General features: G+C 60.7%; 1 protein-coding gene across 6 annotated transcripts in view; it reads right to left on the bottom strand.

Moving 5' to 3' along the window:
• ZNF710 (zinc finger protein 710) overlaps positions 1-27898 on the bottom strand; it is a 31790-nt gene that overhangs the window by 1364 nt on the left and 2528 nt on the right. For 2 of the 6 annotated variants that reach the window (XM_080551582.1, XM_080551584.1), the window contains exons 2-4: positions 1900-3354; positions 767-958; positions 70-244 (exon numbers count right to left, since the gene is read on the bottom strand). In XM_080551582.1, coding sequence (XP_080407708.1) covers positions 70-244; positions 767-958; positions 1900-3327 — 1795 coding nt within the window. In that variant the 5' untranslated portion in view covers positions 3328-3354. Of the gene's footprint in view, positions 1-69; positions 245-766; positions 959-1899; positions 3355-5049; positions 6802-6868; positions 11144-25374; positions 25515-26094; positions 26520-27898 lie in introns of those variants that run through there. The other 4 variants (XM_080551579.1, XM_080551580.1, XM_080551581.1 and 1 more) reach the window with 4 other exon arrangements.

Below are 27898 nucleotides of genomic sequence, written 5' to 3'. Positions count from 1 at the left end.
ACCACAGTGCCTGGCTGCGGTGGGCAGGGCCAGCCACCGGCCACAGCCTCCAGCACCGCCTGCACCTACCTTGGCTGTCCAGGCTGATGTCCATCACCCCGTGCTTGACCTTCATGTGCCGGCTCAGGTTGCCTTTCAGGTTGAACTTGCTGGAGCAATAGGGACACTTGAAGGGCTTGCTCCCAGCGTGCAGGTGCATGTGGCCCAGCAGGTTGTACATGCGGTTAAAGGACTTCCCGCAAACCTACAACAAGGTGCCCGGGGTTAGCGAGGGCTCTCCTGCTGCCCCCCGGCCCCCAGCAAGGGCTGAGCAGCAGGCACTTGCCCTTGCCGGGCAGCACTGCCTCGGGGACGTGGGCTTCGCAGACCTGACCTTGCTCCCAGGTCCCCGACTGACTCCACGGATGTCCAAGACTAACGGGGCTGCCCCCCCCCTCCCCCTGCCTTTCATGGGAGGCCTCGAGGACGATCTGCTGGTATTTCTGTGAAACCCCGCACGTCTAGCACCGCTTAGAGCCAGGCAGGAATTGACCTCCTCCGGCAGCTGTGCCCACGCCCTCGTCCGGAGCCGCTGCCTGCCGCCGCAGCTCGAGCAGAGGCAGCGCAGGACGAGCTGTTTGCCCGTGCGAACAGAGGGAGGCATCACAAAACTGCATTCGTTAGGCTGAGGGCTCAGCCCAGTCCCCGCTGGCACCTCTCCAGGAGCAGAGAGCAGCGCGCCAGGGCCCGCGCCGTCCCCGGGCGGATGTCGCCCCCCCCGCGGTACCTTGCATTTGAATGGCTTCACCGGTGAGTGCACAATCATGTGGGTCTTGAGCGTCTGCTTCTGCACAAACGTCTTGAAGCAGATGTGGCACTGGTACGGACGGACGCTGGTGTGTATGAGCATGTGGCGCTTCATGTTGGCCTGCAGGGTGAACTCCCGCCCGCACACCTCGCACTTGAACTCCTTCACGCCCTGGAGGGGTTGCAGCACGGGGTGAGCGCGGGGCGAGCGCGGGGCGAGGCGGCGCGGGCAGGGCTCTGCTGCGGCAGCTCCGGCTGCACACTGCCGGCCGGGGCGCACGGGGGGAACCAGAGCAGAGCCTCCTGAGGCACAGGGACGGGAGCTGCGCTTCAGTGACTGCTGGCTGGAGCCAGCTGCGATGGGAGATTTTCCCTAGCCAGCCCTCCTGCACCTTCCCAAAGTGTTTCCCGCCTCCTTCTCCCTGCCTGTTCTGCGAGCAGCGCTGGTGCTGCCGGGAGCCTGGGGCCGTCCCCTCCCGCTGCCTGGGAGCTCAGCTGTGCCGTGCAGCGGGCGGCCCGCACCCCTCCTCGCCCCACACAGCACCTCTTGGCCACGCTGGGAAAGCATTCGCGGCACTCGGAAAACCCGGCACTAAGTGCCGCTGGGGCGACGCCGAGAGCAGCTCGGCCAAGGGGCAGAAAGGAGCCATTGGGAGAGCACGGCCCTGCTGCAGCCCACGCTGCGGTGCAGCACCTCGGAGAGCCCTGCCCGAGCCCCCAGCATGCGGGAGGTGGGCTGCGGGGAGCTGGGCGCAAGGAGACCCAGCTGCCAGGCCCGGCTCTGCCCTCTGGCTGACCGGGCAATCGCTCCCCCTTGAAAGAGCCCCTGCGAAAGAGCAGAGCCCTCAGTCAGACCCGCTGTGGGCTCAGCGCACTGGCCAGCATCCAGCACAGCCCCCCTGCAGCAGGTTTGAAAGCCCCATTCCCTGGGGATGGGAACCCCCCGGACACCCTGCCTACACGACTGCAATTTCTCTCCTATTTAAGGAGCTGTAGTGAATGCTAACTGGCCCACCAGCACCCACCCCCGGGGCCAACGCCTCTCCCCGGGGCACAGCAAAAGCAGCAGCCCTGGGGCGCTCGATGTGCCGCACGCCCGGCCCCGGCACCTACCTTGTGGGTGAGCGAGTGCTGCTTGAGGTGGTGGATCTGGCTGAACTCCATGCCGCACTCGGTGCAGACGAAGGGCCGGACGTTCTGGTGCTTCAGCATGTGGTTCTGCAGCTGGCTGCGGTAGTGGAAGGACTTGCTGCACTCCAGGCACTGGTAGAGCGTGGGGCCCTGGTGCGTGGCGAGGTGTCGCTTCAGCTGGGTGAGCGTGGAGAAGTCCAGCCCGCACTCCACGCAGACGTGGCAGCGGCCACTCTCGTGCTTCACCTCGTGCGCCTTCAGCTCGCTGGGGTAGGCGAAGCCCCTCCCGCAGAAGCGGCAGCTGTAGGGCTTGATGTCGGTGTGCAGCAGCATGTGCCGCTTCAGGTGGCTGGTCTGCGTGAACGCCTTGCTGCACACCTCACACTTGTGCGGCCGCGTGCCCTGGTGGGTCAGCAGGTGGGTCTGCAGGTGGCTGGGCTGCTTGAAGAGCTTGTTGCAGTGCGGGCAGGAGTGGGGCTTGATGCCGTTGTGGCCCAGGATGTGGGTCACCAGGTTGTACTTGGAGGTGTAGGACTTCTCGCACATGCGGCACTGCCAGCGCTTCTGGCGGTCCCCCGCCTCCACCAGGTAGGAGTCGTCGATCTGCACGTTGATGTCCAGCCGGTCCAGCTGCGCCTTCTTGTTGCGCTCGCTGTTGGCGCCCGCCGCGTCCGCCTCGAGCTCCCCGGGCTCCTGCCACGCGAAGCCCTGCTCGTTCTTCACCTGCTCGGGGGATGCAGGCGCCTCCGCCTCGCCCGGGGATGGGGCGCCCGCCTCGAAGGCGCACTCGGTCTGCGGGGTGCCTGCGGTGCTGCCCTCTGCCGTGCCCGCCGGGTCGGGCTCGCTGTGGCGCGGCTCGTAGCTCTCCGAGGACTGGCGCGTGTGCCGGCGCAGGTGCCGCAGGCGGCGGGGCTTCCTGCTGAAGGAGCTGAGGTCGATCATCTTCACGGCGCTGCTCTGCACCGTCTTCTCCTGGCTGGGGTCCGGGAAGGCGGGCGGGAGCTTGTGCTGCAGCTCGCCTTTGTCTTCCCCGGGGACGGACACTTCGTACACCACCTCTTCCTCCACCTCGGCCTTCTCGCGCTTGACCTTGGGCACCAGCCTCACGGGAGGCCGCTTCCTCCTCCGGGCATGCTTCTCCAAGGAGGACTCCGCCTCCAGGGCTTCCTCCTCCTGCCCGTCCCCCGGTGCCTGCCCGTCGCCCTCCAGCCGGTACTCGCCCTCCGGCTCCTCGGGCTCCACTCCTGCTGTCTCCGGCAGTTCTCCTCCCAGCCCCGGGAAGAAGCCGGCGGGGCTGACGGTGGCCCCAAGCAGCTCATTCTCGGACACCAAGCCCAGCACCGCCGCCTGTGCCAGGGAGAGCACCACCACGGCGTCCGTCTGGGTCCCACACTCGGTGAAGCGATCCATTTCTCACCGCTGCCTATGCTGTCATGGCTGGGGAAGGAGAGGGACGGACGTTAGTTAGCCTTCCTCGTGGCTCCCTCCCACCCTGCGCGGCCCGACAGCCACGCTGCTCTGGAAAAGGCTCGTTTCAGCACGGACAGACCTGTTTGCTGATCACCGTTCCCAGCAACCCCCCCAGACCGAACACGGGCATTTCCAGAGCTGGTCCCCGGGCTCCGTGCGCCCTGGGACGTGTGGGACTGCGCAGCTCCGGGGGTCCCACCTGCAACACCTGCAGCAGGGGCCGGGGGACCAGGCTGCAGCAGGGAAGCGCAGCCCAGGACCCGCTGTTGGCCCTGCTGGCTAGGTCACAAACCCTGTGGTTTGAGGTCTTGGCTCCCTGTGCCCCCCAGAGCAGAATTTCGCATGGACAGGCTCCTGTGCCATTCAGGGACAGGCCAGGAAAGCCAAAGGTGCCCCTCTTTCCTGGGTTCTTTGCAGGAAAGATGCGGCAGCGAAGGGCATGGGGAGACAGGGCCCCAATCCTCCTCCCTGGGAACATTTCGAGCTGACAACTGCCAGGCCCACGAGCCCGAGTGAAACGCACGGCAGAGGCTCCAGGTCGGCGTGGGGCTGGTGCTTGTGGTGCACTCGCCTGGCACAGGCTGCCCCAGCTCTGCCGTGCCCCCACCACCCCAAGAACCTTCCATCCTCCTTTCGTTGCCATTCGAGCACCTCCTCGCCCCTTTTCTTTCATTTCTATTAATGCCCTTCCCCAGCAGTTCTGTCCCAGCAGTAAGCACGCCAGGTTCCAGCAGCTTTCCCTCAGATTTTATGTGTTTCCATTTTCCCTGCCTTCCTCCCCCCTGCAGTAGCACTGGGCCTATCGAGCCTGCTTACAGGGCAGATTTATGAGATCACTTACAGAGCGAGGGCTACAGAGTTGGTTAAAATCATGGCAGAAAACATGGATCTCCAGGGCTTTGGTGTGAATGCACCTGGGTCCAGAGAACCGTCCCCTCTGCCCTCTGGGAGGGCCTGCAACAGGATCCTGCGGGATTCTAGCGCTATTAATAATTCCATCTATTTCCAGGAAGAAAGTCAAATAATCGCTTACAAATGGCACAAAGCATTGCTCACTTACACGGGGAGGAGTGTACCGCGGTGGGACCTGCTGGTGGAACAGCCTGCTCGGGTTTGTTGGCAACACAAGCCCTTCCGAGCAAGTCGTTTTGAGAGAAATAACACACGGCCACAAGGCAAGGGACAAACGGTGCAGTCGAGGCTGCAGGCAGCAGCCTGTCCTCTGCACGAGGCGCGCAGCCACAGGGCAGGGTCAGCACGCAAAGGAGCGGTTTCAAGTCTCCTGCTTGCTCCACCGGACCATTCTGGTGACGAGCGAAGGGGAAGGAAAGGCAGACGGTGGCGTTCGCACTGGTGCCACACACGGCGCTGGCCAGTTCGGGACACGCAGGCTGAAAAGGTGACGTAGCCACCAACCGGGGGGCTGCGGGGCCACGCGAGCCCCCATCCACGCAGCGCTGCCACCGCGGGGGCCCGGCCCCAGAGCCTGCGGGGTGCAGCCCTGGTCCCACACGGACAAACCCGCGGCCCCACGCAGCCCCACGCCCGGCGGGTCCCAGGGGGCCCGCAGCAGCGGGGCGCGTTCGCACCTCCACCGCGCGAGCCAGGGCTGAGTCACCCCGCAGGGGGAAGAGAGCCTCTCGGGGAGCCCCCGCTCCTTACCGTGCGCACTTCCCGGTGAAAACCAGGAGAAACCTGCACCCAGCAGCGGGCAGCACCTGCTCGTCCTCAGGATTTAAGGAGGCAGCCAGGCAGGGGTTTCAGGCTGCCACGAACCACCCGCGGGGCTGGGACAGCAAAGCACCGGGGAGCGGCGGCAGGGGAGGAGCGCGGGGCATCGCCTGCGGGACGCTCAGACCCCAGAGCTCAGCCCGCTGCGCCCCGGGTCGGTCGGCAATGCCGGCTGGGAGAAGCAGCGGCTGGAAAGCAGCTAAGGGAGGATCTCAGACAAAGCAAAAGAGAAAGTGGGAGAGAGAAGTGGGAGAGACACTTAAAGAGGCAGGCAGGTCTGGGAACAGGAGCAGCCCGCCAGCGGGCGGGGAAAGCAGAAGTGCCAGCTGCCGAACGCGCTTAGCTTGGGGGCATCCTGCGCTAGCGTGGGGGCATCCTGGGCGCTCTGCTTTGTGAGGACTGAAACAAGCCTGAGAGGTGCCCGCGCGCACGCAGCCCACTCGAGTCCTGCTCCCCGTGCCTGGCCTTGGAGAGAGCTGGGCATGGCCACGCTGCCGCTGCAGCTCCGGCGTCCCCAGCAGAGCCGGGGGGAGCCGTGCAGCGCCCCTGGGCTGGGCTTCCCTGTGGGCACGGCCCAGAGCGGCCCCCCCGGAGCGGCCCCCCCGGAGCAGCCCTTGGTGCCTGGTACGGCCGGGCAGGGCAGCGCTGGGGGAGCTGCCCCTGAGAGAAGCAGAGGAGGCCGCAGCTTCCTCCTGCAGTGAAGAATGTCCTTCTAAAATATAATTATTTCTGCAGCTACAACAAAGAGGAATCCTACAGGGGAGGTAAAACAGGAATAAACTCTAAACCAGATTATGTCGCAGTCCCAGGAGCACCTGCAAGACTTGAAAGCGGCAATTGTGGGCTAACTAACCGCTCTCCTTCCCGGAACGGAGAAGCCCCACTTCATCAGGTTATCATCCTCGCTGCGGCAGCCGGCACGGCCGCTGTCCCGGCCGGCTGGTTGGGGCGCAGGGCCGGGCACCAGCTGCCTGCTCCATGTGTCCCCCCATGTCTGCACTGCGCCCGCAGCACACATCCTCCTGGGGAGGGAGAAGTGACGGGGGAGGCAAAACAACCGGCTGGAGAGCAGGAAGAGGAAGCCCGGGGGAGAGATGAGGCCTCGCTGGGCCCAACCACGGCCACGGCCTCGCCGTGTGCTCGGCACGGGTGCTGCTGGGCCCGGGGATGGGAGCAGGCACCCCTCGGCCAGTGCCCACGGCGTGGGTGTGGGAGCCCCCCCGCAGCATTGAGCAGGACAGGCCGGTGCTGCTCGGGAAGCAGACACTGCGGCCCTGTCCAGAACCCCCCCGGCACCCCCAGGACTCCCCTGTGGGCACGCGGGAGCTCTGCTGGGAGCTCGACCCCTTCCCTGTCGTCCGTCTGCCTGCAGTGCCCCCAGCACCGGCCGGGCTTCTCCAGCCCCCGGAGCCCCCCGACCCCCCAGACAGCGTGGGGGGAGCGCGGGGAGCTGGCTGTGCTGCTGAGCAGGGGGTGGGGTGGGGGGAAATCGCAGCAGAAACCTCCTGCGCTCCCCTCAGCGCCAGCCTGCAGTGCAGCTCTGGAGGATGCGCAGCGCGGATGAGCCTCCACTCTCCAGCGTGGGTGGAGTTTTTGTAGACGTGCAGTGGTCTCCAAACCCTTCATCACCCCGCCGCTCCCGTCTCCCACGCGCACGCTCCCTCCGCCGAGCTCAGCTGGATGCTTCGCTTACAGCGAGCGCCTCCGTGGGGTGCACGGCTACCGGAGAAAGCAGCACAACAGAACTCACCCCTGCAAAAACGTCCCCTGCCATTTTTGCGAGGACGGGAGGGACTCTCACTTCCGCGCTCCCTGCTCCAATTCCCCTGATCACGACCGTGCTCACCAGCCCCCTGCCGAGCCGCGGCCGAGCGGGGCCAGAGGGCTGGCCGGAGGGCGCCGCGGCAGGAAGCACGAAGCCGCGGCTTGGAATGACAGCGGCTTCCCGGAAGGAACATGGGCGCAGTGCTGCCGGCTTCAAGACCTGCTAATGTAATTCCTGCTCCAAGTAAGGAAGCTAAAAACAAGAGGCAGCTCCCTGGGGCCCTGGACCGGGCAGGAAAGCCAGGGTCCCTTCCCTCAGTGCTGGCAAGAGGAGCCAGGGAGACCGGAAAGCAGGAAAAGCTGTTCTGATTTGTTTTTCCATTTTGTTTTTTTCCTCATTTTGGGGCCCAGTGCAGCAATTTCTATTTCCCACATGGACTGGACGTCTCTTCCAGTCCACTTAGGATCCTGCTTTCTCCAGGGGGCAATTTCTCTGTAGCCATTTATCATTCAGGACAATGAATGCCCACACATCTCTGGCTGTGTTCTGCAGCCTTGCTGTGGTCACGCCGCCCGGCTCAGGGCAGGAACCGGGGGTTCCCGGTGCCCCGGCAGTGCCGGCGTGCAGGCACCGTGCTGGCGTGGCACAGGGCCGGGACAGCGCCGGGCGCCGGGACGGCTCTGCCTCCGAGTACAGCACCACGAGGCACAGAGGCTGAGCGGCTGACGCACACGCACGCGCTCCTGAGACCAGCACTCACGTGTTTGAAAAGCAAAACCAAAACCAAAAAAATAACAAAACAACAACCCTAAGACAGAGGCCTTTAGAAGAAAGTAAATTATAGATTCCTATCTGCAGCACTCCGAGGAAGGGGACGAGCGCTGCTCCTCTGGGGTTCCAGGGCAAAAACAAAAGCTGCGTGGTACGCAAGCCAGCCTTTGCACTTTTCTCTGTCAAACGTTCAAGCCCTTGTGCATATGACAGTGAGCTTTGCTATTCAAAAGAGAGCAAGGCCGCAACAGTTAGCAGAGCTGCCGAAGCAGCTGCACAAACACACCGCGCCGAGAGGGAAGTGGGGAATCAGACAAATGCTTTTGTTTCACTTCCTTGCTCTCACTTCCCTGTTGAGCCTTCTCGAAGGCCTTGCAGAGCAGGCTGGAAATGCTGTTTCCCGGCATACTGGCAAGCAAGGCTGGGCCAGGCATTCCCAGCTCCTCCCAGAGATGCTCGGACGCTCCCCGTGGGTGCAGCCGGACCCTCTCCTCCCCGGGGAGCCGCTGCCGGCCCTGGCCCCAGGGCCCCGTCCCGCAGCGCACTGCTCGGCCCCCGCCGCACAGCTGCACTGAAGGCGGCAGGGGAAGGAAAATCAGCAGAAATAGGTTGTCCCTGCCAGCTGCGACGGCACAGCAGCAGCTGGGCTGCTGCCGAGCCCCAGCTGGGCGCGCAGGAGCCGCTTGCAGCCGGGGAGACGCGCAGGCGGCAGGGCAGGGCAGGGGACGGTGCTTGCCTTGCGGTGCCGGCACAAGTCCCAGCGCTGACCCAGTGCCACGGCACCAGGCTGGTGCAGGGCGATTTAACTCCACCAGTCGGTGCAAAAGGTGAGCCTCGCACAGGGCCCCACGCCTCGGTGCCACCCCTAACGGGTGGGTAGGAGCTCGGCAGCGGGACCAGCTCGTCCCCTGCCCGTAGGGGCTGAGCGCGGCGGGGGCTGCCTGTGCCGGGGGGGTGCAGGTCCTCCCGACGGACGCTGTGCAACGCGTTACCACCCGCTACCTCTGCACGTCTCCACGCTGACTTCCCTAACCCCGTTCCTGATGATTGCTTCTTGAATTCAGCTCATCCGTCTGTCCCACTTCCCCCAGATCAGAAAAACAGGAAATGGATTAAATGTGCCTGAATATTGATCCCAGTAGCAACACGAGAGCAACTTCTCCGCAGCCCCGGCTCCAGTCTCCAAATCCCTCCCGCGGAGGTACCGGCAGGCCCGGCCCTCGCCCAGCTGCAGCAGTTCCTGCCCGCGTGCTGAGCTGGGAACCAAATGCTCGCCTGGGCTTGCATCAAAGCCCCGAGTTAGGGTTTACGTGCTCTCCAGCTCATTTGCTGATTGAGACACTCGCCTGCCTGTACTTTTCCCACACCCGAAGTTACACAAATGCACTTGTGAAGTCTCCTCTGAAAACCACAAGTGTTGGTGTTCCCCTGTTCCCTCTCGTCCGTGCCTCCACCGACGGTCATGCTTCTTCTTTCCCATGGCGGACTGGGGAAGGACGCACCTGGGGCCGGCAGCAGTTCCTACTCCTGTTCTTCTGGGTTTTGTGAGATTTTCTTTCAGCGCTCTCTTCCCTCTCCTGGGAGGCTTTGTCTGGGTGTGATCTGTTCTCCTCCAGTATCAGCACGGGCTGGAGGAATCCAGCTGCCCCCTGCATTTCGCTGCTCCTCTCGCCCCAGCCCCTGCCCATCCTCCTCAGATCCTTGCCATTTCTTACTGACTGCCTGCTCCTCAGGTGATTAAAACTGTTTTTTAGAGAGCTGCCACTTCCTTGTGTCATCTATCTTCTATTTACCCCTGTTCCTTTGTGTTTAACCACTCAAGCACCTAGCTCTTACCTGCAGACCCTTACACCTGACGGTTCCCCTCCCGCAGCGCTTTGCACCACGGCCCCTTCCTTGCCTCTGGTACACTTCTTGCTGGATTCCAGCTCTTCCAGGAGCTGCACCAGACTGAGTCATTTGTTGCTGAACGCTTTTCTTTTGCTTTCCTTTCTCTGCTCTAACCTGCTTGGTTTCCCCCGGCCTCTCCTGAGCTGTTCCAGCGCCTTGGGCAGTCCCGCGCAGCTCCGGCACCAGGGCTTGGCGGCAGCTCAGGGGCTCCGAAACGCCCCGCGATCCTGCGTGGAGCAGCCCTGGGCAGCCCGTGTAAACCCCACCGGCACACGCACGCGGTCTGCCCCTGGCCTCCCCAACACAACAAGCGGAGCAGGGGGAGCAGAGGCTCCGTGGTTGACCTCGTGGCCCCTGGGCAGCCGAGGAGCCCCAGGCCCTCCCCGTTACCCCTCCTGCTAAGCGCAGGCACCGGAGCGGGCCGGTCCCAGCAGCAGCACATCTCCTGCAGCTCGCCCGCCTGCCCGTGCCCAGCGCGAGGGCACCTCGCGGGCCTGTCCCCTCCTGGAAGGGACCCCCCGGCACTGCTGGGGCTGCCCGCGGCCGAAACCCCATCCCCTGTGCGTGCCGGGGCGTCAGGGCTCTGTGCAATCGTTAACGGCAAATGGCTAATTGGCAGATCTTGAGTATCTGTGAGAATAGCTCCGAGTTTATTTTCTTTGTCTTTTAAAAGAAGCTTTCAGTCAAGTTTGATAAAGGAAAAATCAGTCTTTCATCTTTTCTTGTTTTCTGTGTGTGGTTTTCCCATAAAGCTGCTTAAAGCACCCACAAAAATTTTAAGCTGAAAAACATATTTTTTCCCTGAAAATCACAACGAACGACTGAAATGATTCATAAAACTGACCCAGAACACTTGTTCTGTACCAGGCCTGGGGATTTATGAGGTCACCTTGGTTTCAGCCGCATGCTGAGCGAGGGCTGAGCGACAAAAGAATGACTGGGGTCTCCTATTCTCTGCCCAGCCCACAAAAGCGTTCCCATGCAGGATAATCAATCTAACACCGCGGCAAGGCGAAGTTGCTTCCATGCTTAAATCCTGGTGTAAATCAAAGCCAAAACGTCCACCTCGTTTCTAAAGCTTCCGTGACCATCCCGGACGGAACCAGAGAAGGTGTACGTGGGGCTTGCCGTTTGCACGGAGCAAAGTGGCAGGGCGGGGGCAGCTCCCGAACACGGAGCCCGGCGCACAGAGGACGAGCTGCTCGACACGGGGCCGGGCGGCTCCAGGCCCCCCCGGGGCTGAGCTCCCCACCGCCCGCACCCGGCCCTGCAGCCCGGTCTGCGGGAGCACGGAGGCAAACCCTGCAGTGCTGTGCCCCAGAGCCTCCCTCCTGTCTGCATCTGGGTCAGAACTAAAAATACCGCTCCTCTTCCCACGACTGACATCCAATGCAAATAAACCAGACTTTAATCTGAATAACGAGCCAAAGTTCTGAGCAACGGGAAGGAGGACGCGTTTTGCTGGATTGCTGCCTACCAAGTAAACTCGTCACTTTTAAAGAAATCAAAACGATTTCTAAAGTCATTCAATCAGTGTCTCCAAGTTAGGTATCACCGAACTCAGTTTTTTACGGAAAACTTCCATTAACCAGTTCTCTAGAAAAAGAGATAACACCCACTTACTGCGCGTTGATCAGAAAGCAGAACCGCTCCCTGCACGCAGACACACTTTCTGACGAGGACAGCCCGACGTGACAGCATGTGGAGCGTTCTGCGTGGAAGAATTATCCTCTTTGGGGGCTTTCATTTCAGAAACAAGGACACAACCTACCACTCGCACTATGACAAAGGCACCTTTTTTGGTAAGAGGAGGTGAAAAAAACAAGTTGGGGAAAAAGATGATTGTATGTCTGCGTGACAGACAGTGCGTCAGGAAGGAAGTGGATCTCTTTGCCAGATCACGTTAAAAACCACCGCTAATCGATCTTTTGGTAATTCTGCTGGTGATCCTTACCGCGATGGTTACACTCAAAGGTGAGAGTAAACATTAACGGGCTCGCAGCCACCCGATTACTGGCACACTCTGGCTGGAGGGGGAGAAGGAGGGTTTTTTAAATAACTGCACAGAACTGGGGAGGCGCGCACAGCCCAGAGCTGCCGGCTCTCGCCCCATGAGGCTGAGGAGCCAGGACCTGGTGCAGGGCCAGCACCGGGAGCTGGGGGCGCAGCGCCGGGGCAGCACTGGGAGCCGCGGCAGCAGCACTGGGAGCACTGGGAGCCGCGTCAGCTTGCCGTGGGGAGCAGGGCCACGACCCAGACCGCTCCCGCACCGCCCTGGCCAGCAGGGCAGGACCCCCGCCAGGCCCCCCCGCCCCCATCGCCGAGCCCCCCACCCCTGCGCCCCGCCCCCAGCACCCTCCATCCCCACTCCTCCATCGCTCCCTCATTCTTCCCGTTTCCCTGGCAACCCCTATCTGGGCGCTGTGGATCTGTCCTCTGCCTCCCTCTTATCTCTCTCCTTTTTCTTTCATCTATCTCCTAATCTCCCTCTGTATTCCAAACCTCTGTCCTTTGCTTGCTTGCTTTCTCTCGCGCTTTTCATCTCCTCCAATGTCTTCTTTATCTCTGGGTTACAATTATTTGAATCTCACTCAAAAAAAAAAAAAAAATCCACTCCATTAACCGCTGTGGCACCAGCCAGCCCCGGCTCCTCTGGCAGCCCGGCTGCGCTGCTCAGGACCCCTGCCCCTACCAGAGGCTCCTGGCCGGGTCCCCGAACGCACTCCCCGCCCGGTGGAAACAACCATGGAGGTGCCATGCTCGCAGGCAAGGCCCTTCCTCAAAACCCTTCAAACAAAGGGAAAGCAGAATTTCAATCTTGTGCTACAAGATGTTCAGGATTGGGCAATTAGAGCCAACTTGCAAACTGCCTGCAGGGTTCACTTGCCCATGTTTTGCTGCAGTGCTGCAGTTTGAAGAGCCCCCACTTTGCTTTATTTTCACTGCACACGCTTTTCACTCAGAACCTCTGCTTTGCTAGAGAAAAGCACGGCCGCTCGCACACCCTGCGGTTTTGCCCTGCTCTCTGCAGCAGGACCACGCTGCCCGGCTGCTGTGCCCATCTCAAGTTCCATCCTCCAGCACAAAACGAGAGCTGGCCGCTCCGGTCCAACCTGTGCTCCTACACTAGATTGTTCCTCAACTTCTGCTTTATTTTAGAGCAACTAGGGAGACAATAATTAATGGGGAAAATGGTAGCGCACAGGGAGAGCTGGGATTTTCCTTGCTCTTTGCAGTTCACCTGCTGGATGAACTTCTGGCGTTTCGCTGCCCAGCAGAACAAGGTCTGGTCTCTTGCTTAGGAGACCGAAAGGACCCCACCATGACGCTCACCAGCCCCATCTCCACGGGGTTTGAGCGTGGCGCCTTTCCATGGCAAACACGGACCAGGCACGGCCCCTCGGCAGTGACCTGGCTCTGCCGCACAGCCCAGCTGTTCCCAAGGACTGCGTTTTGGCCGCCCAACGCTCCCCTTCCACACGAAGCTGAGGCGTTCTCCCCATCCCCACCCATACGTCTCTTCCCCCATCTGAACAGGCAGAACTCTCCTGGGATCCCAAGAGCTTATTGCCGTGCCATGCTTTAAACGGTTGCCGCTCACCCGCACAGCAGCACCGGCGACAGCAGCAGCAGTCAAATTGTACCGAGCTGCTGCCGGGAGCTGCAGAGGCGAGGGCAGTGCCACCGGGGCAAGGGAGCAGCACCACTCCCTGTCCAGCCTGGCCTTGCTGCCCGCATGCGGGGCGGGGAGACGGCACGGGGAGACGGCACGGGGAGACGGCACGGGGAGATGGCACGGGGAGACGGCACGGGGAGACGGCACGGGGAGACGGCACGGGGAGACGGCACGGGGAGACGGCACGGGGAGACGGCACGGGGAGATGGCACGGGGAGACGGCACGGAGAGACGGCACGGGGAGACGGCACGGGGAGACGGCACGGGGAGACGGCACGGGGAGACGGCACGGGGAGACGGCACGGGGAGACGGCACGGGGAGACGGCACGGGGAGACGGCACGGGGAGATGGCACGGGGAGACGGCACGGAGAGACGGCACGGGGAGACGGCACGGGGAGACGGCACGGGGAGACGGCACGGGGAGACGGCATGGGGAGATGGCACGGGGAGATGGCACGGGGAGATGGCACAGCCATGCAGCCCGCAGTGCCCAGTGTCGCTGGGCGCTGGGTGCGTGCCGGTGCCGCAGCACCAGAGAGGTGCCTGCGACCCGACCACCAGCAGCACGCTGCACCGGGCTGTCTGCAGCAGGCTCCTGATGGAAATCACCCCGTTCTTTGGAAAACAGTTTTTGCTTTTAAGTGAAATAAACAGGGAAAGAGAGACTTTCAAGTTCCTCCTTGCTGTAACGACTTCTCTTCTACATACTCTTTCCTCTCTGAAAATAGAAGAGCTATTCAAAAAAGATGCGAAAAGAAAAAAGGAACTGAATAGAGGAAAGAGGAAAGAAAAAATGGAGCCCCAAGGGGGAGGAGAAAAACAGAATGAAAAGACAGCAAAAGTAAAGAAAAGGGATGAAAAATAAAGGAGGGGGAAGAGAGAGACAGACAGAGAAGCTTTGAAAAGAAAGAATGCTTCTAGCCTGAATACAGTGTGCATGAAAAAAAGAGCGCTTGAAAAGAAACAGCCACATGAAATGACCTCTCATTCACAGACTGTGCCAATCACGACGACAATGTAAATCCTTTCTTCTTTTTTTACATTCTCTCTCTTTCCAGTGGGGGCAGAGGGAAAAGGAAGAAAGGAGAGTTAATTCTCAGCACAGCAGAAAATAAATCTGGTCTTTTCTAACTCCCTGAAAGAAACGCTGAGCTACTTTTAAAAATACTTCTCCTAGTAATCACACATGCAGATATGTAAAAAACAGTAAATGAAATTCTGCGCACTGAGTTTCTGCAAGGAAGACTCTCACTCGTGCAGTCCCTGGTGAAAATAACAGCAAACAGAGAAGACAAATCTGCAAAACCAAACTCTTCCATGAAGGCAATCAGCATTACCGATCTGGGTCAAGAAGCAAAGGAACAAGAGGGGATGTTCTGGACAGGCAGAACCCAGGGGCCTGATCCTGAGCCCTGCTCTGTGGGGGCAGCCCTGCGGGGCTGGGGGGTGCACAGGGCTGGTGCTCCCCGCGTCCGCAGGAGCTGGGGAGCGGCCGTGGTGCCCGGCCAGCTGGGAGTGGAGTGCGCGGCAAGGGCTGGCGGCACCGGGCCAGGTGCAGACTGGTGCTGCGCGTCTGCCAGCACCAGCAGGTCCCGTTTTGGGTCCCCCTTTGGGTCCCACTTTGTTCGATGTCACCAGCAGTGGCGGGGGGCTCACAGACTGTTGGGTGCAGAGACGTTCCCAGACTGAAAAGCGTAGTACGGAGCGAGGCATTGTAAGCCAGGACAAAGGGAGAATAAAAACGCAGTGAGGAGACAATAATGGAAGTGGAGTCAGCAAGGAGAAAACTGCGGGTCTGCTGGAGCAGGACCTGCAGCACGGCCCCACAGCGAAGGCGAGAAGCCCAGCAGCAGCAGCAGCAGCAGCAGCAGCAGCAGCAGCAGCATGCCTGCGTTATGGGGAGGGACAGCAGCCAGGCGGGGTGCAGCAGCGATGCCATAGGCAGCGCACGCCGAGCTCAGCTCTGGGGCAGCACGGAGCCGTCCCGCTGGCACCCACCAGGGTGCTGGGGCTCCGGGAGGGCACCCACTGACGGCAGGGACCTCGGTGAGGGGCGATGGAGCGCTGGGTTCAAGGAACTGACAGTCTGGCAAGTGGCTGTAAAAGGGAAAACCAGCCCAAATGTTATAATGTGGGATGTGTACCATGCAAAAAGTGCAGCGGGGGCCTGATGTGATATCACAGCCCCACTGAGGAAGAGGACCGAACAAGACAACTGCAGCACGAAGACGTCACTCTCAAGACTGTTGCTGCCATTTTCCCTGCAAACAATTTTGGCCTTTGTATCCTGCGCGTGGAGCTTGCCCAGGCACGGACGGCGGTGCCGGGGCTGCCGGGGCTGGATCCAGCCGCTCCCCTCCCACCCCAGGCTGCATCCTGCACCCAGCCGAGCCCAGTGGGGACACAGGGGCTGCCCAGACCCGTTAGCAGCAGGGGAGAAGTTGTAAACAGGTAGTCAAGGGCCAGAAGGAAGGTGATAGCTACTGAACGCAGATGGTTTTGCTGACAACTCCAGTCTTTCCATACACCGAACAATGGCTGGCCAGGAAATATCCCCCCGAGCTGCAAGTACCAGGTATTTTTGCTCTTACTTCTGCTAAGGGAAGGAACCAGAGCCATCTGTGACCCCAGGACTGAAGAGGGACGAGAACTTCAGCACAGCATTCAATACAGCCATGTAAAACTTTCTTCTGCTTTTCAAACCACTGCTTTGGGTGTTCAGGACACTGCTTTGGGTGCTGGGGTCTGCCCAAGCCCCGAGGGGCCGGGACGTTCCTCTCAGTGGCTACAGAGCCACGGGCGGCCCTCGGCAGGAGCACGGCCGGCTGGTCCCTGTGGGGATGCCATGCCACCCGTCCCCAGGGATGCCACCTGTCCCCAGGGATGCCACCCGTCCCCAGGGATGCCAGCCCTGCCCAGATTGTGACTGGGAAGCCCCCAGCTGCCCGTGCTGACAACATGGACGGGCTCCATCCCAAGGGACCTCGTGTCTGTTTCTGGGACACGCAGCAGCAGGGAGGCGCAGCACAGCTGGGGCCTGCACGACATGTAAAGTATCTGGGGGGTTTCAATTTGAGGGTGCTAGTTAATACCAGCCTGGATGTTCCTTCACAAGTAGAACTTCTGAAATTCACTCTTGTTCAGAAAGGGAGCCCCCTCATTTTCTTGCATGGAGGCTCATCCAGAGCCTGCGCTACATCCCTGAGCAGGGGAATGGAGCTGCCCAGGTGAGAGGGAACGGCACCCCGTGCCTCCTCGGAGGCCGCAGAGGAGCAGTGGCCTCGTGGGGTCCCCGAGCACAGCACCAGCTGCCAGGGGTTCATCGCAGCAAGGCAGACAGATCCCGCGGCAGCCGTGGCTAGGCAAAGCGTGGCCACGACAGCAGTGGAAAGCAGGGCTTCCCAGCGCATTTTCTCGAAGAATTATCTCGAGCACACAAAATCTTCCCCTACAGAACTCACAGGTGCCACCAGTCACGTGGGCTGGAGATGTTAAATAACAAACACATCAAGTGTATTTTTCTGTAACCCATAGATAAAAGGAGGAGGGAAAATCACAGAGCTTTCTCGCAGCAAGCGTGCAGGAACACGAGAGCAGCTTGACTTCTTCCTATTCACACAAGGCGTCAGCCCTGTGGGAAAGTCCCGGTTCTGATTCCTCTAATAGCAACGTTGTTGGACATGTTGCACCATTTTAGGAGCAAAACTGATTGCTCAGCTGCAAATGCCACATTATTTTCAGATCCGCAAGGTGAAAAATGTTTCAGATCCTTTTCTGAGTAGGGGAGCAGTTTGGAAACGTGAGCGTTCAATGCTTGGAGAGCCCTTCCCAGGGACTGCCGGAGCGGTGAGCACGAGGCCCTGCTCCGCAGCTCCAAGGGACGCCCCAGACACGGAGCCCGCTCACCGACAGCAAACGGCGAGTGTTTTGTTAACCAAGCCTTGCCCTGGCAAATACGGGATCTCAGAGCCAACAGCGCTCTGCCTGCTGTTATCTCCGAGAGCACAACTGCACGGGCACTCCGGGTCCGAGCAGGGTGATCGCTCCTCCTAACTGCGTTTGTGTATGTTGGGGGTTCCAGTAAGGAATGTGGCTAATGCACTGTTTTGCTTTTATTTTATCAAAGTTCAGCAAACATTCGCAAGCACCTGTGTGTGCACTCACATGGGCCTCTTTTTAAAAAATCCTCTCTAAGCCTCTGCCCAGGGCCAGAGATTGGGGTTTCTTTCTCGAATCTCTTAGCCCAGAGAAGCAGCACTGTGGGAGCACAAAGCAAGTGTGTTTCAAAATACTGAACTTTGTCATTAAAGGAAGAAGAAAACCTCCAGCATGGAGCCTAACCTAACACAGATAAAAAGTTCGAAACAGTGACAGGTAAAATTCAAGCCACTGAAGTCAAAGTGACTGATATGGAAAACACCTCTCCCAAGCTGGAAGGCATTGTTTCTGCCCTAATGAAGGATAATAAACGTATGGCAGACACAGATGGAGGATGCTTCAGAAAATAAAGGCTGTATATCTAATTTAAGACTATTTGAGAGTCTATGAGGGAATGAAGTTGGGGGATTTTTTTTTTTAAGCTGAGCTACTTTTTCCTCTACTTCAGATACATCAGTGAGGAACCTTTCGGGTTATCTCTGCATAAAGACTCACTGGCATAAAGGGCTCCACATCTGACTTCTTTCACATTTCTGATGACTTCAGGGGAGCAGGAATTTAGATTCAGAAACACGACTCCTGCAATGTATTGGATTCTCAGATTTAAATATCCGACAGCGGAGGGGGAGAGCTGTCCTGAGCTGCATCTCTGCTCTGGTGGAGCTCTGCACGCACTCAGCTCCCCACGTGTGCCCCAGACACCCCCCGCTGCAGCCCCCCCGGTGCAGTGCCCCGGCCACCCGCCGATGCCAGACCCCAGCCCGTGCCCCGCCGCCCCTCCTGCACAGACACCGTCCCTGTGGCGCGTGGCGGGGGGGCCAGGCCTGGTTCTCCTGCTAGCGGCGCCCTTCTGCGGGGCTTTCGCTGCCGGCTCGGAAAGAAGCTCCCACGCGCTTTCAGGCACTATTGCCCTTGTGTTCCTCTGCGTGCTGACACGTTGCGGGCTTACCAGCCCTCCTAGCTGCCGCGTTGGCTGAAATTTCACACCAGAGCTGCACATTTATCTACGCGTTTGCACGGATCCAGAGGCAGCGCTGCGCACGGCTCCCGTGCGGGTCCCCTCCTGCAGCACCCACGGCTGCGCGCTGCTCCTGCTGCACCGCGCCGGCACCGGGCCTGGCAGTGCCCAAGCCAGGGGGACGGGGTGCTGGGGGTGCTCGGCACGGCCTCAGGGTGCCACCAGGGCCACCCGCTGTGCTCGCACGAAGCTGTGTGCTCCATGCACTTAAAGGATGGAAGGCCCAGAAAAATCTGTCCACAGTGAAACGAATATTTAGGACAAGAGGGAATGGCCTCAGGTTGCACCAGGAGAGGTTCAGGTTGGAAATTAGGAGAAATTTCTTCTCAGCAAGAGCGGTCAGGCATTGGGACCGGTTGCCCAGGGAGGTGGTGGAGTCACCGTCCCTGGGGGTGTTCAAGGAAAGGTTGGACGTGGTGCCTGGGGACATGATAGTGGTGGTAGGGAGTGGCTGCACGAGATGAGCTTGGAGGCCTTTTCCAGCCTTAACGATTCCGGGGCCACTTGCGCCCCACAGCACCCACACCGAGGGGCTGGTGGTGCCCCTGGCGGCTCCCCGTTGCCCCCCGCCCGGCCCCACACTGCCCAAAGCAGAGGGAGCTGAGCTGGGAGCGGGTGGCAGCGCCAGCCCCGCACCGCACAGGCAGAGCTCGCTGGCTAACGGCATGGAAAACGCAGCGGATAAGCTGCTGGCCGTGCTGGGGGGAGGCTGGAAATGTTTGTACTTTTTACTAGTCTTTATAAATATTTTATACCTTTTATACCATGGCCACAAAGCTGCTTTTGTCTAACACTTTTTCCCCTTGCTTTGGCAACTGCAAGGGCCTGCTTGAACTACCTCCAGTCCGCATTATCAAAACAATATGCATAATTGCTATATTTTGCACTCTTTCTTCTTACAGCAAGAAAGTCCTATAAATATACAGAATATTCAACTGTTGAAATAATTTGCTTATATGTGTCCCTTGTTGATAATCATAAAATGAAACCAAACCACTCAAAACCCCCCATAAATCAAGGCTTACTCTCTGCAGATGAGTTCTGCAATTACGCTGATGGGCTTCTGAAGCACACGCTGAATGGCCAAAGCATAAAACGGAGAAGAAGAAGAAATTCAACAAAGCGGCTTGGCACCACTGACAAAAAGGCTCCACAGTTCTGTCTTCTGGACAGTAATTTTCCCCTGGAGCGCAGCAGTGCCTACGAGTTCAGGCCCTCAGCCCTTGGGGAAGCAGCCGGAGGGCTGCGCGGAGGCTACGCACGGGCACGGGCTGCAGGCCGAGGCTGTCCGTAAACGCACAACGGCCAACGGGAACGTGTTACCGACACCTACAGGGGACTGACAAGAGGCAAACAAAGAAGGACAGGTCAATCAATTCCTGAAAATTATAACTCTCAGGTGGTGCAGAGAAATGAGATTGCAATCAGCCACGTATGGAGCTATTAAAGTTCAAGTCTTATGCTGACCCCTTTGCAGATGGCCGGAGGGCGAGCGCTGGAGGGCGGCAAGGCTTCCGTCGGGGACCAGCACGAGTCTCACCGTCTTTGTTTGGGTTCTACCTGGAAAAGGGAGCCAGCTCCCCACAATATCCATTCTTAAATAACAATTTGTGTTTCCCAACAGCAGCCGCCTGGATCGGGCCTGGGACACACCCGGCAAAGCTCAGCACCTTCCCACCCAGACCCTGAGGAGGCCACGGACCGGCAGGGCCGGCACCTGCCTGCCTCCTGCGTGGGCCCGGCTCTTATCAGCAAGCCATGGCCTAAATTTCCATTTGACTCTGTCCCCAGCACTAACATCTGAGCCCTGGCCAGCACCCGCGAGCGGGAAGCAGCGGGAGAGCCGAGACAGAGCCGCGGTGCGACTGTGCCAGGAAGACGAGGCGAAGGAGAGGAACGGGTGGAGCGCTGAACGGCAGCACGTCAGAGAGCCGGCATCCTTCTCTTACTCATTGAGAGAAAGAGAACAGCATATTAAATTTTAAACAAAGGCCTCCCCATGGGAAAACCTCCAAACACCGTCCTCCAGCTCTCTTTTATTTCCAGCCCTGCTCGTGCCGAGCTCACACAAGCTGAGGGCACCGCTCAAGAACGAAACCCGCAGCTGGACGGAGCCGGGGCTCTGCAACGGGGACCCCGCGCACCCCAACCCTCTGCTGGGGGGAGCGAGGGCAGGAGGAGGGGAAAGAAATGGGGAGCCCCTGGAGAAATGAACATAGGAGAGAAAAGAGCGGGGAAAGGAGGGACCTTGATAAATGCCAGGGAAGCACCGGTGAGCGATGCAGTGCTGAGAGAAGGGGCAGACAGGGGAGAAGCGACCTGGCCCCGTGGCGCAGGCGCACCGGGAAGTGCTGCTGCTGTCAAACAGGACGGCCAAACCCAGGGGACGGATGCACCCCAGGGATGGACAAACCCTGGGGCTCCAGCACTCAGCCCCTGCCAGCTGCTGGCTTTTGCATCAGCTGCTCCCGGCCTCATCCCGGGAGCCCCGAGACCGCCCCGCGTACCGCAGCGGGACCGTCCGGGGCACGGTGCGGGTGTGGAACCAGGCTTTCATACGGACAAGCCATGGAAGGAAAGCCCTGAACATGTCCATGCGCTGCTTCCTAGTCAATGTACGTCCCTCCCCAAAACTGGCGTGCTGAGATAAAACCTGTAGAGCACGTACTGGCGTTCCCTAGGTCAAAGCTCCCAGTGCCTGCCCTGTTCCTGGCCGCAAGCAGCATGGAAGTGCGCAGGTTGCGGTGGCATGGGGGCACACGGTGCGTGCTGAAGAGCCACCGGAAAAAGATGAAGAATAGAGTTTTGATTTTAACTGAATTTACTCATTTCAGTTGCTCCGTGTCACAGAATTAATTTAAAATACAGTTGCCCTGCAACTCACTTTTCTTGCTGCAGTACTGAAGCCTCAAAGCACATCCAGCCGTTCCATTTTTAAGCCGTTTTCAGGCCAGCACGGTGCTGGCTGCTGGGCACTCCTACCAGCCTGGGTTTTGGAGCTGCCGCTGCTGCCCCAGCCACCCCACTCCCTGCCGTCCCTACGCCATGGCCCCAGCCTCCGGCCCCGGCCCCCAGCTCCTCTTCATCAGCCTCGCCTCGCACCAGGCTCCTGGCCCGACAGCGCAGACCAAGCCTGCTCCGCTCACTGCTCACCTCTACCACCCGCCCGTCTGCTCAACCACCGCCGTGCCAAAGCTGTAGGAACTCCTGTTAGCAAGTGTTCTCCACCAAAACTCGTCTCCTTGTACGTCTGCCTTCCCCAGCACTGCACGGCGAGGAGGAGCGGGGCAGCGCTGCGCATCCCCTGCTCTGCACGACCCTACTTCACAGACCGCTGGCGTCCTGCCCTCCTGCGCTCCTCATTTCCGAGACGAAACCACCGCTGCGCAGGAGCCCTCTCGGGCTCTCCGGGGGCAGCAGCCCCGGGCACGGGGGCCCGGCAGCCGCGCGGTGCCGTCCGCGCTGCCAGCCCTCCTGCCATCCCGCCCGCGCTTCCAGCCGTGGCTGCACGCCGAAGCCCTTTGCCTGAGCTGTCAGCAGCAATGCTCAGGTCTGGTTTTGTGGTTTAATTTAGTTAATTTTTAACCTCAGAAGGTGACGAATTGTTACAAATTTTCTTCCTTTGTACATTACTTCTCAGCTACTGACTTGGAATTTCTTCTGCCACTGCACTCCACGTCATGCGGTGTGGATTCCCTAGTTCCGAGTAACTTCTGGAACATAACTAACGATTTTAACTGCAGAAAGGGCTTCTCTGATGTGCCAGCCATCCCCTGCCCGCACCAGCCAGACGCTGCCGAGTGGTGCCAGGACCGGTGCAGCCCCACGGTGCCCGTGCCCTCGCCGCACTGGTTTAATTTACCTCGTTTTTTTACCTCCATTTACCTTGGTTTAATTTCGCATCTTGCCTCTGCAGTGCCTCTTGCGCTCCCCCAGTTACTGAACTATCTCATGTTTTACTCCCAAACTAAGCAAGACTTACGAAATTTCAGATGAACTTCCTACGAGCTTTTTCCTCTCCCCACACAGAGGAGTAATTCAGACACTGCCCTTCTACCTCAGTTTCTCCGCTGTGAAACTAGAGGTGGCCTGGGAGGGAAGGGAGAGTGGGAAGTTACGTTTCTTCTTCCCACTTGAGAACATTCACAGAAACTCAGAAGACCTGATGTTTAAAAAAGAGAAGCTTCCCTCCCGCTCACTTCTCCTTTACTAAAAAGACTGATATCTTGTGAAGAACATTACAGAAGTGGGGAGGGAAATGGGAGGACGGCGTTATCACAAGCGCTACGAGGAAGCTGTGTACTTTCCAAAGAAATTTTTAGGCAGGCTGCTTACACGTTGTTTCTATTTCTGTTGTTAAAATGCTCTATTGTCATTCAAATGACTGTCAGACAGCTGAGAGCAAAGACCACCATGGGGAAAATTTAAAATCACCCTCTGTCCCCTTCAATTTAAAGTTTGAGAAAGAAAATGCATTACTTGCTCACTCTCTAAGCAGGCCTCCACCAAAATCAAGGGGAAGAAGAGTGATGGCCGCTTAATTTCTCAAATAAAAAGTCCTCCGCGATTCACTCCAGAGAGAGTACTGAGCACCACCATGTATTTCACTCCACTGCCGTATACATTTGAAAGAGGTTATTTTTGTAGGGAAACCGCAGCTAGAGGCAGGCAGGCTGAGTTGGCCCTGCCTCTCCGAGCACCAAAGTCACCGTGTGGTAGCACGGCGTGGTTGTGAGAAGGACCCGGGGGTGTGTGAGAGCAGTGCGCAGGGATGGAAGAGGGAAATGCGGAACGGCAGGACAGGGAAAAGCCCCTCACAACTCGATCCCAGCCCCATGTCTCGAGGTCCAGCTGCACTGGAAGGGAAAAGTCCCACGGGGACGGGGGCTGCCGGCCACCCCGGGCAAGGCAGAAAGGAGATGACTGCAGCTCCTTGAGCACATCTGAGCCACCCAGCGACTTTCTTCCAGCCAAAGCTGTGGCTGTCTCCATGGCAAGCCAGCCCTGTGCAGGTATTTTGGGACATTTTATTTGCTGCCATCAGTGTTCATGTGGCCACAGCACCCATGTCTCAGGCTGGGTGGGTTCTGTGGGCACAGGACAAAAGCTGTGGTTCCTGTCTACCTGTGCTTAACAGTTTGCAGGACGAGATGTAAAAGGTCAAGGAAAAACAAAAACCCACGGCAGGTAGTGGAGGGAAAGGGGAGCAATGGTCATAAAACCGTAGGAAGCCCACTGATCCAGCCAGGCAGCAACAGCATGCACAGCTCTGCTTACTCTGCCTCCCTTCTCTCTGTTTTGGCCCTGATTTGGCAAAATATCCAAGTACACGACTGCTTTGGCTGAAATTAAGACTGCTTCAGCAGATGTTGAATTGGAGCCTACCTCACAGCACCAGTAAGCACACAGAGACACGGCCTTTATCAGCACGGCACGTTTGCCTGTAACGCTCACTTTGGGATCGTATGCTGGCATGCTCCTTGCGGTACAAACCCATTGTATTGCCTGTTCATTAACATTTCTAGCTGTTCAGTACAGGACAACATTTGTGCTCATCCCTCCCCGCACTGTTTCCTAAGCTAATTTATAAACAAAAAGCCTTCTTTGCATTTTAGTCCAATAAAACCAACTAAAAATACGTTCTCAAAGATTAACCCAACCCTGGTGATGTCAGAAGAAACAAGCAGACACATTACCTGGGCACCGTGGAAGAAGGCTCTCCCTCTATCCACCACAGGCATCTACTTCTGATCCCCTGAGTTCCCTCCTAAGTTCAGGCTGGGAACGTCTCGGTGTGTATCTGAGCCCAAGTTACTATAATCTAACGCACCACTTTATAGGGAGATAAGGTGACCAGTGTTCACAGAGGGCATTCATTTAAGCCTGCTGGCAGGACAAGCAGCCTCAGCACCATATTTATTTAGCCCCTATCTCTGGTGGCTCTCAGTTACAAGAACTTGCCAGACTCCCATGACTGCTCCCTGCGAGTGGGGAAACGCGCTCCCATTCCTCTGCTGGCAGGGACACGCGGTGCCACAGCTGCTGTTCCTCAATTTACCGCCCGAAGGCCGTTACCCCGAAGGGCTGCACAGAGGCGGTGAAACCAGTGCCCCTGCTCGCGACTTCCCTGAGGCTTCCCTAGGAGCGCCATGCTTTTAGGGTCTCCCACTAACCTAAGGCTCATTCATAGCCAGGCGATGGCCGGGCCAGACGGCCCGCACAACCCAGACTGGAACCGCGCTTACTGGAACCGCTGAGCGCACGAGCTCTTCAGGCTGGTCCACATCAGTGCCACCCAGGAGCGAACAAGCTGAACTCGTCCCTGCTGCGCGGGGCAGCGTCCTCCCGCCTGCAGCCCCGGGACGGTTTGTGCGGCCGCTGCGCCGGGCCCTGGGCGCGGTGAGAAGTTCGGCTCCTCGGATGCCATCTTCCCCTTGCATCATCCCACCCTCCCTTCCCACACGGAGTGCTGACAAAGGAGCTACTAATGATTGACTAATTAATTAATTGTAACTAATTCAACCGCCGCATCCTGCTGATTCTCGGGAGCTATCGGGGGCCGCACAAAGTTCCCAGAGCCGCCTTCCCTGGCCCGAAGCGCGACCGAGCAGGCGCTGCCCGGACAGAGCCGGGGCCCCGGGCCCGGCCCCTCCCGCGGCTCCGGAGCCCCCGGGGCGCCGGGGGACAAAAGGAGCGAAGCCCCGGGGTCTGCCCGGCCCGGGGGCGGCCTCTCCCTCCCGGGCACGGCTCCCCGGGGATCCCCGGTTATTGCCGCCCCTCCCGGCCCCGGGGCCCGTCCCTTCTCGCCGGAGGTGCCGGTGGGCGCTCCGCAGGTCCCCACCCGGGCAGCGGCGGCGGCTCGGCCGCCACCTCCAGCAGCCCCGCGACCGCTCCCAAACTCGGGGCGGCCGCGCCGGGGGCAGGCGGCTCCGTGTCCCCCCCCCGGCGCCCCGGGCCGGCCCCGCGCAGCGCCTACCTGCCGGCTCTCCTCGCCCCTCGGGGCCGCGCGGTGCAGCCGCAGCCCCGCGGCTCCCCCCGGACACCGGCGCGGGACGAGCGGGTGACAGGCGGGGGGCCGGGGGACGACGACGACGACACTCGCGACAGCGCCGCGCGCGCTGCCAGCCGCGACCGGCCCCGGGGCGCGGGGGGGTCCCGGCAGCGCCTCCCCCCCCCGCCGCGCGGCCCCGGCCACGCGCGTTCCCGGCACGCCCCCCCCTCCCCCCGCTCCCGCACCCCCACCCCCCCGGCTCCCCCCCGGCTCCCCCCCGGCCGCCGCGCCCGGTCCCGGTGCGGGGTCCCGGTGCGGGGTCCCGGTGCGGGGTCCCGGTGCGGGGCCGCCGCCCCCCGCCCGGCCCGCGCCGCTCCCTCCTCAACAGGTACGTGAGCGGCCCCGCACCGTGCCGGGCCGAGCCGTGCCGGGCCGCCCCCGGCCCCGCTCCCCGCCCCGCCGCAAGTTTGGCGGCCCCGCGGCCGCGGAGAAAGTTTGCGAGCGGCGGCGGGGAAACTTGTGGGCGAGGAGCGGGGCGGGCGGACCCACGTGCGGACCGGGCACCGCCGGCGCCCCGGTCCCTCCCTCCCGCCGCCATCGCTCCCGGCTCGGCGCGGGGAAGGTGGAAGCGGGCGAGCGGGCGACATGTTGGCGGCCCCGGCCGCGGGCCTGCGGCCCCGGGGGCGCGGGGCGGCGGGGACTCACCGTGCGCTCCCGCGGCGGCTCCGCAGGGCGCGGGGCGGCGGCGGCGGCGGCGGCTGCGGGCCCGTGGGCCCGGCGCTGGGCGCGCAGGAAGGAAGGAAGGAGGGAATGAGGCAGGCTGACGTGAAGGGATGCAAAACAGCTCCTCCTAACTCGGCCGGGAGCGAGGAGCGCGGCGGCGGCGGCGGGGCCCTTTATCTCGCCGCCGTGCCCCCGCGTCCCCCCCGCCGCGCCCGGACAAGTTTCCCGGGCTCCGAGCGGCTCCGAGCGGCCCCGCGCCCCCCGCCCGGCCCGCTCCGGCCGCCGGCTCTGCCCGGAGCCGGGCCCGCCCCCGGCACCGGCCGCGGGGAACAAAGCTGCGGGGCGCGGCTCGCCCGCCGGGGCTACCGCAACGCTGCCGGTAGCGGGGGCGGCCGCCGACCACCGGGACCCCCCCGCCGAGCCCGGGCTGGCGCTGGCCGCGACCACCTGTGGCGGAGCGGCCCCGGCCCGCGGGGCGCAGCGGGAGAGCGAGCGGCCGGCGGCGGCCCCGGCCCCGGCCCCGCGTGGGGACGCGTCCCCCGTGTGCGGGGCCTCCCGCCCGGCGGCGCTCCGGGGGCCGCTCCCGGGGTCACCGGCCGGGGGGGGCACAGCACAGCACGTGGCTGCCCGTGGGGCTCGCCCCCGGCGCGCGTCCCCGGAGCCCTGCCCTGGCGCCAGGCGGCAGCTGGGCATCGCCGTCCCGTCCACACGGTGGGGCCCTCGGGCCGGGGTGTACCGCGGGGGGCTCGGCTGTCCCCAGAAGGCAAGGCCGGCCGCCCCTCGGTGGGCAGAAGTTTCCCTGTTCCCCAAACTATGCCGTGGTTGGGGGTTGCTGTTCAGGCCCCTTGGAGGTTCCAGGGGTGGGTGGAGGGGCTCTGGGGAGCGGGAGGGGGCTGCGGTGGCACGAAGGGGGCACAGGGTTGTGGCAAGGAGTGGTGATGGCTGCCAGGCCCCTTGTGGCTGCTGCCAGGGGACAGGGGCTGCAATGGGAGAGGAGGAGGTGGTGAGGGTCTTCTCCTGCAGGGAGCGGTGGAAGAGGGAGCGAAGGCAGCGGGGATTCAGCTGATGCATGTGAAGGCAGAGACTCATCTCCATGGAAGCAGGGGGAGCCGGACAGACTAATCACAGCGAAGAGTTTGTTTGAAAATGCAGTCCTTTGTCTCACAGACAGACTTTTCATTTTCACTATTTTTTTTTGTGTTCTTAGGTGAAAACTGATGTTGCCAATATGTATAAACTCTCAGCAGTCATGGGTATCACTTCACATATCTACAGTGCATATGGAGTGCTGGTCCAGCAACCCTGGAACGTTATATCTGCTCTCTGACTGGCCTGGTTCAAAGCTCTGCAGGAAACCAGACCTATCTGATGCTAATATTCATGGCACTGACACTCGTCTCCTTGTGCCTGCAATCCTTGCTCACTGCGTGGGCTTTGTTAAGGATGGAGTTTGCCTGTGCCAATATTTACAAATATTAAAAGATCATCAGTAGGGCTGAAGCAGACTGGTGTCCCCCTGCGCAGTACAGGGGGCGCAGAAGTGGCTGGGGAAGGATGGGGACGCTCGCACGAGCTGCACAGACATGGCAAGGGTGGGCGCGGAGCAGGAAGGGCGCTGGGGCAGGAGGGGCAGCGGCTGGGGAGCCAGGCGGCCTGCTGGGGAGCAGCCCCTCGGCCAATCAGCGTGCGCGGACAGGGGCCCCTGGGCAGCGGCAGCCAATGGCGCCTTGCGGACACGATCCGCCAGCGCCCTGGCAGCCCCGATGCAGCCGTAGGGCCCGCGGTG

This window comes from Anser brachyrhynchus (assembly GCF_964034855.1).
Source record: "Anser brachyrhynchus genome assembly, chromosome: 11".
NCBI lineage: Eukaryota > Metazoa > Chordata > Aves > Anseriformes > Anatidae > Anser > Anser brachyrhynchus.
Note: the sequence above shows the minus strand (reverse complement) of the source record. Positions and strands in the feature narration are given on the sequence as shown.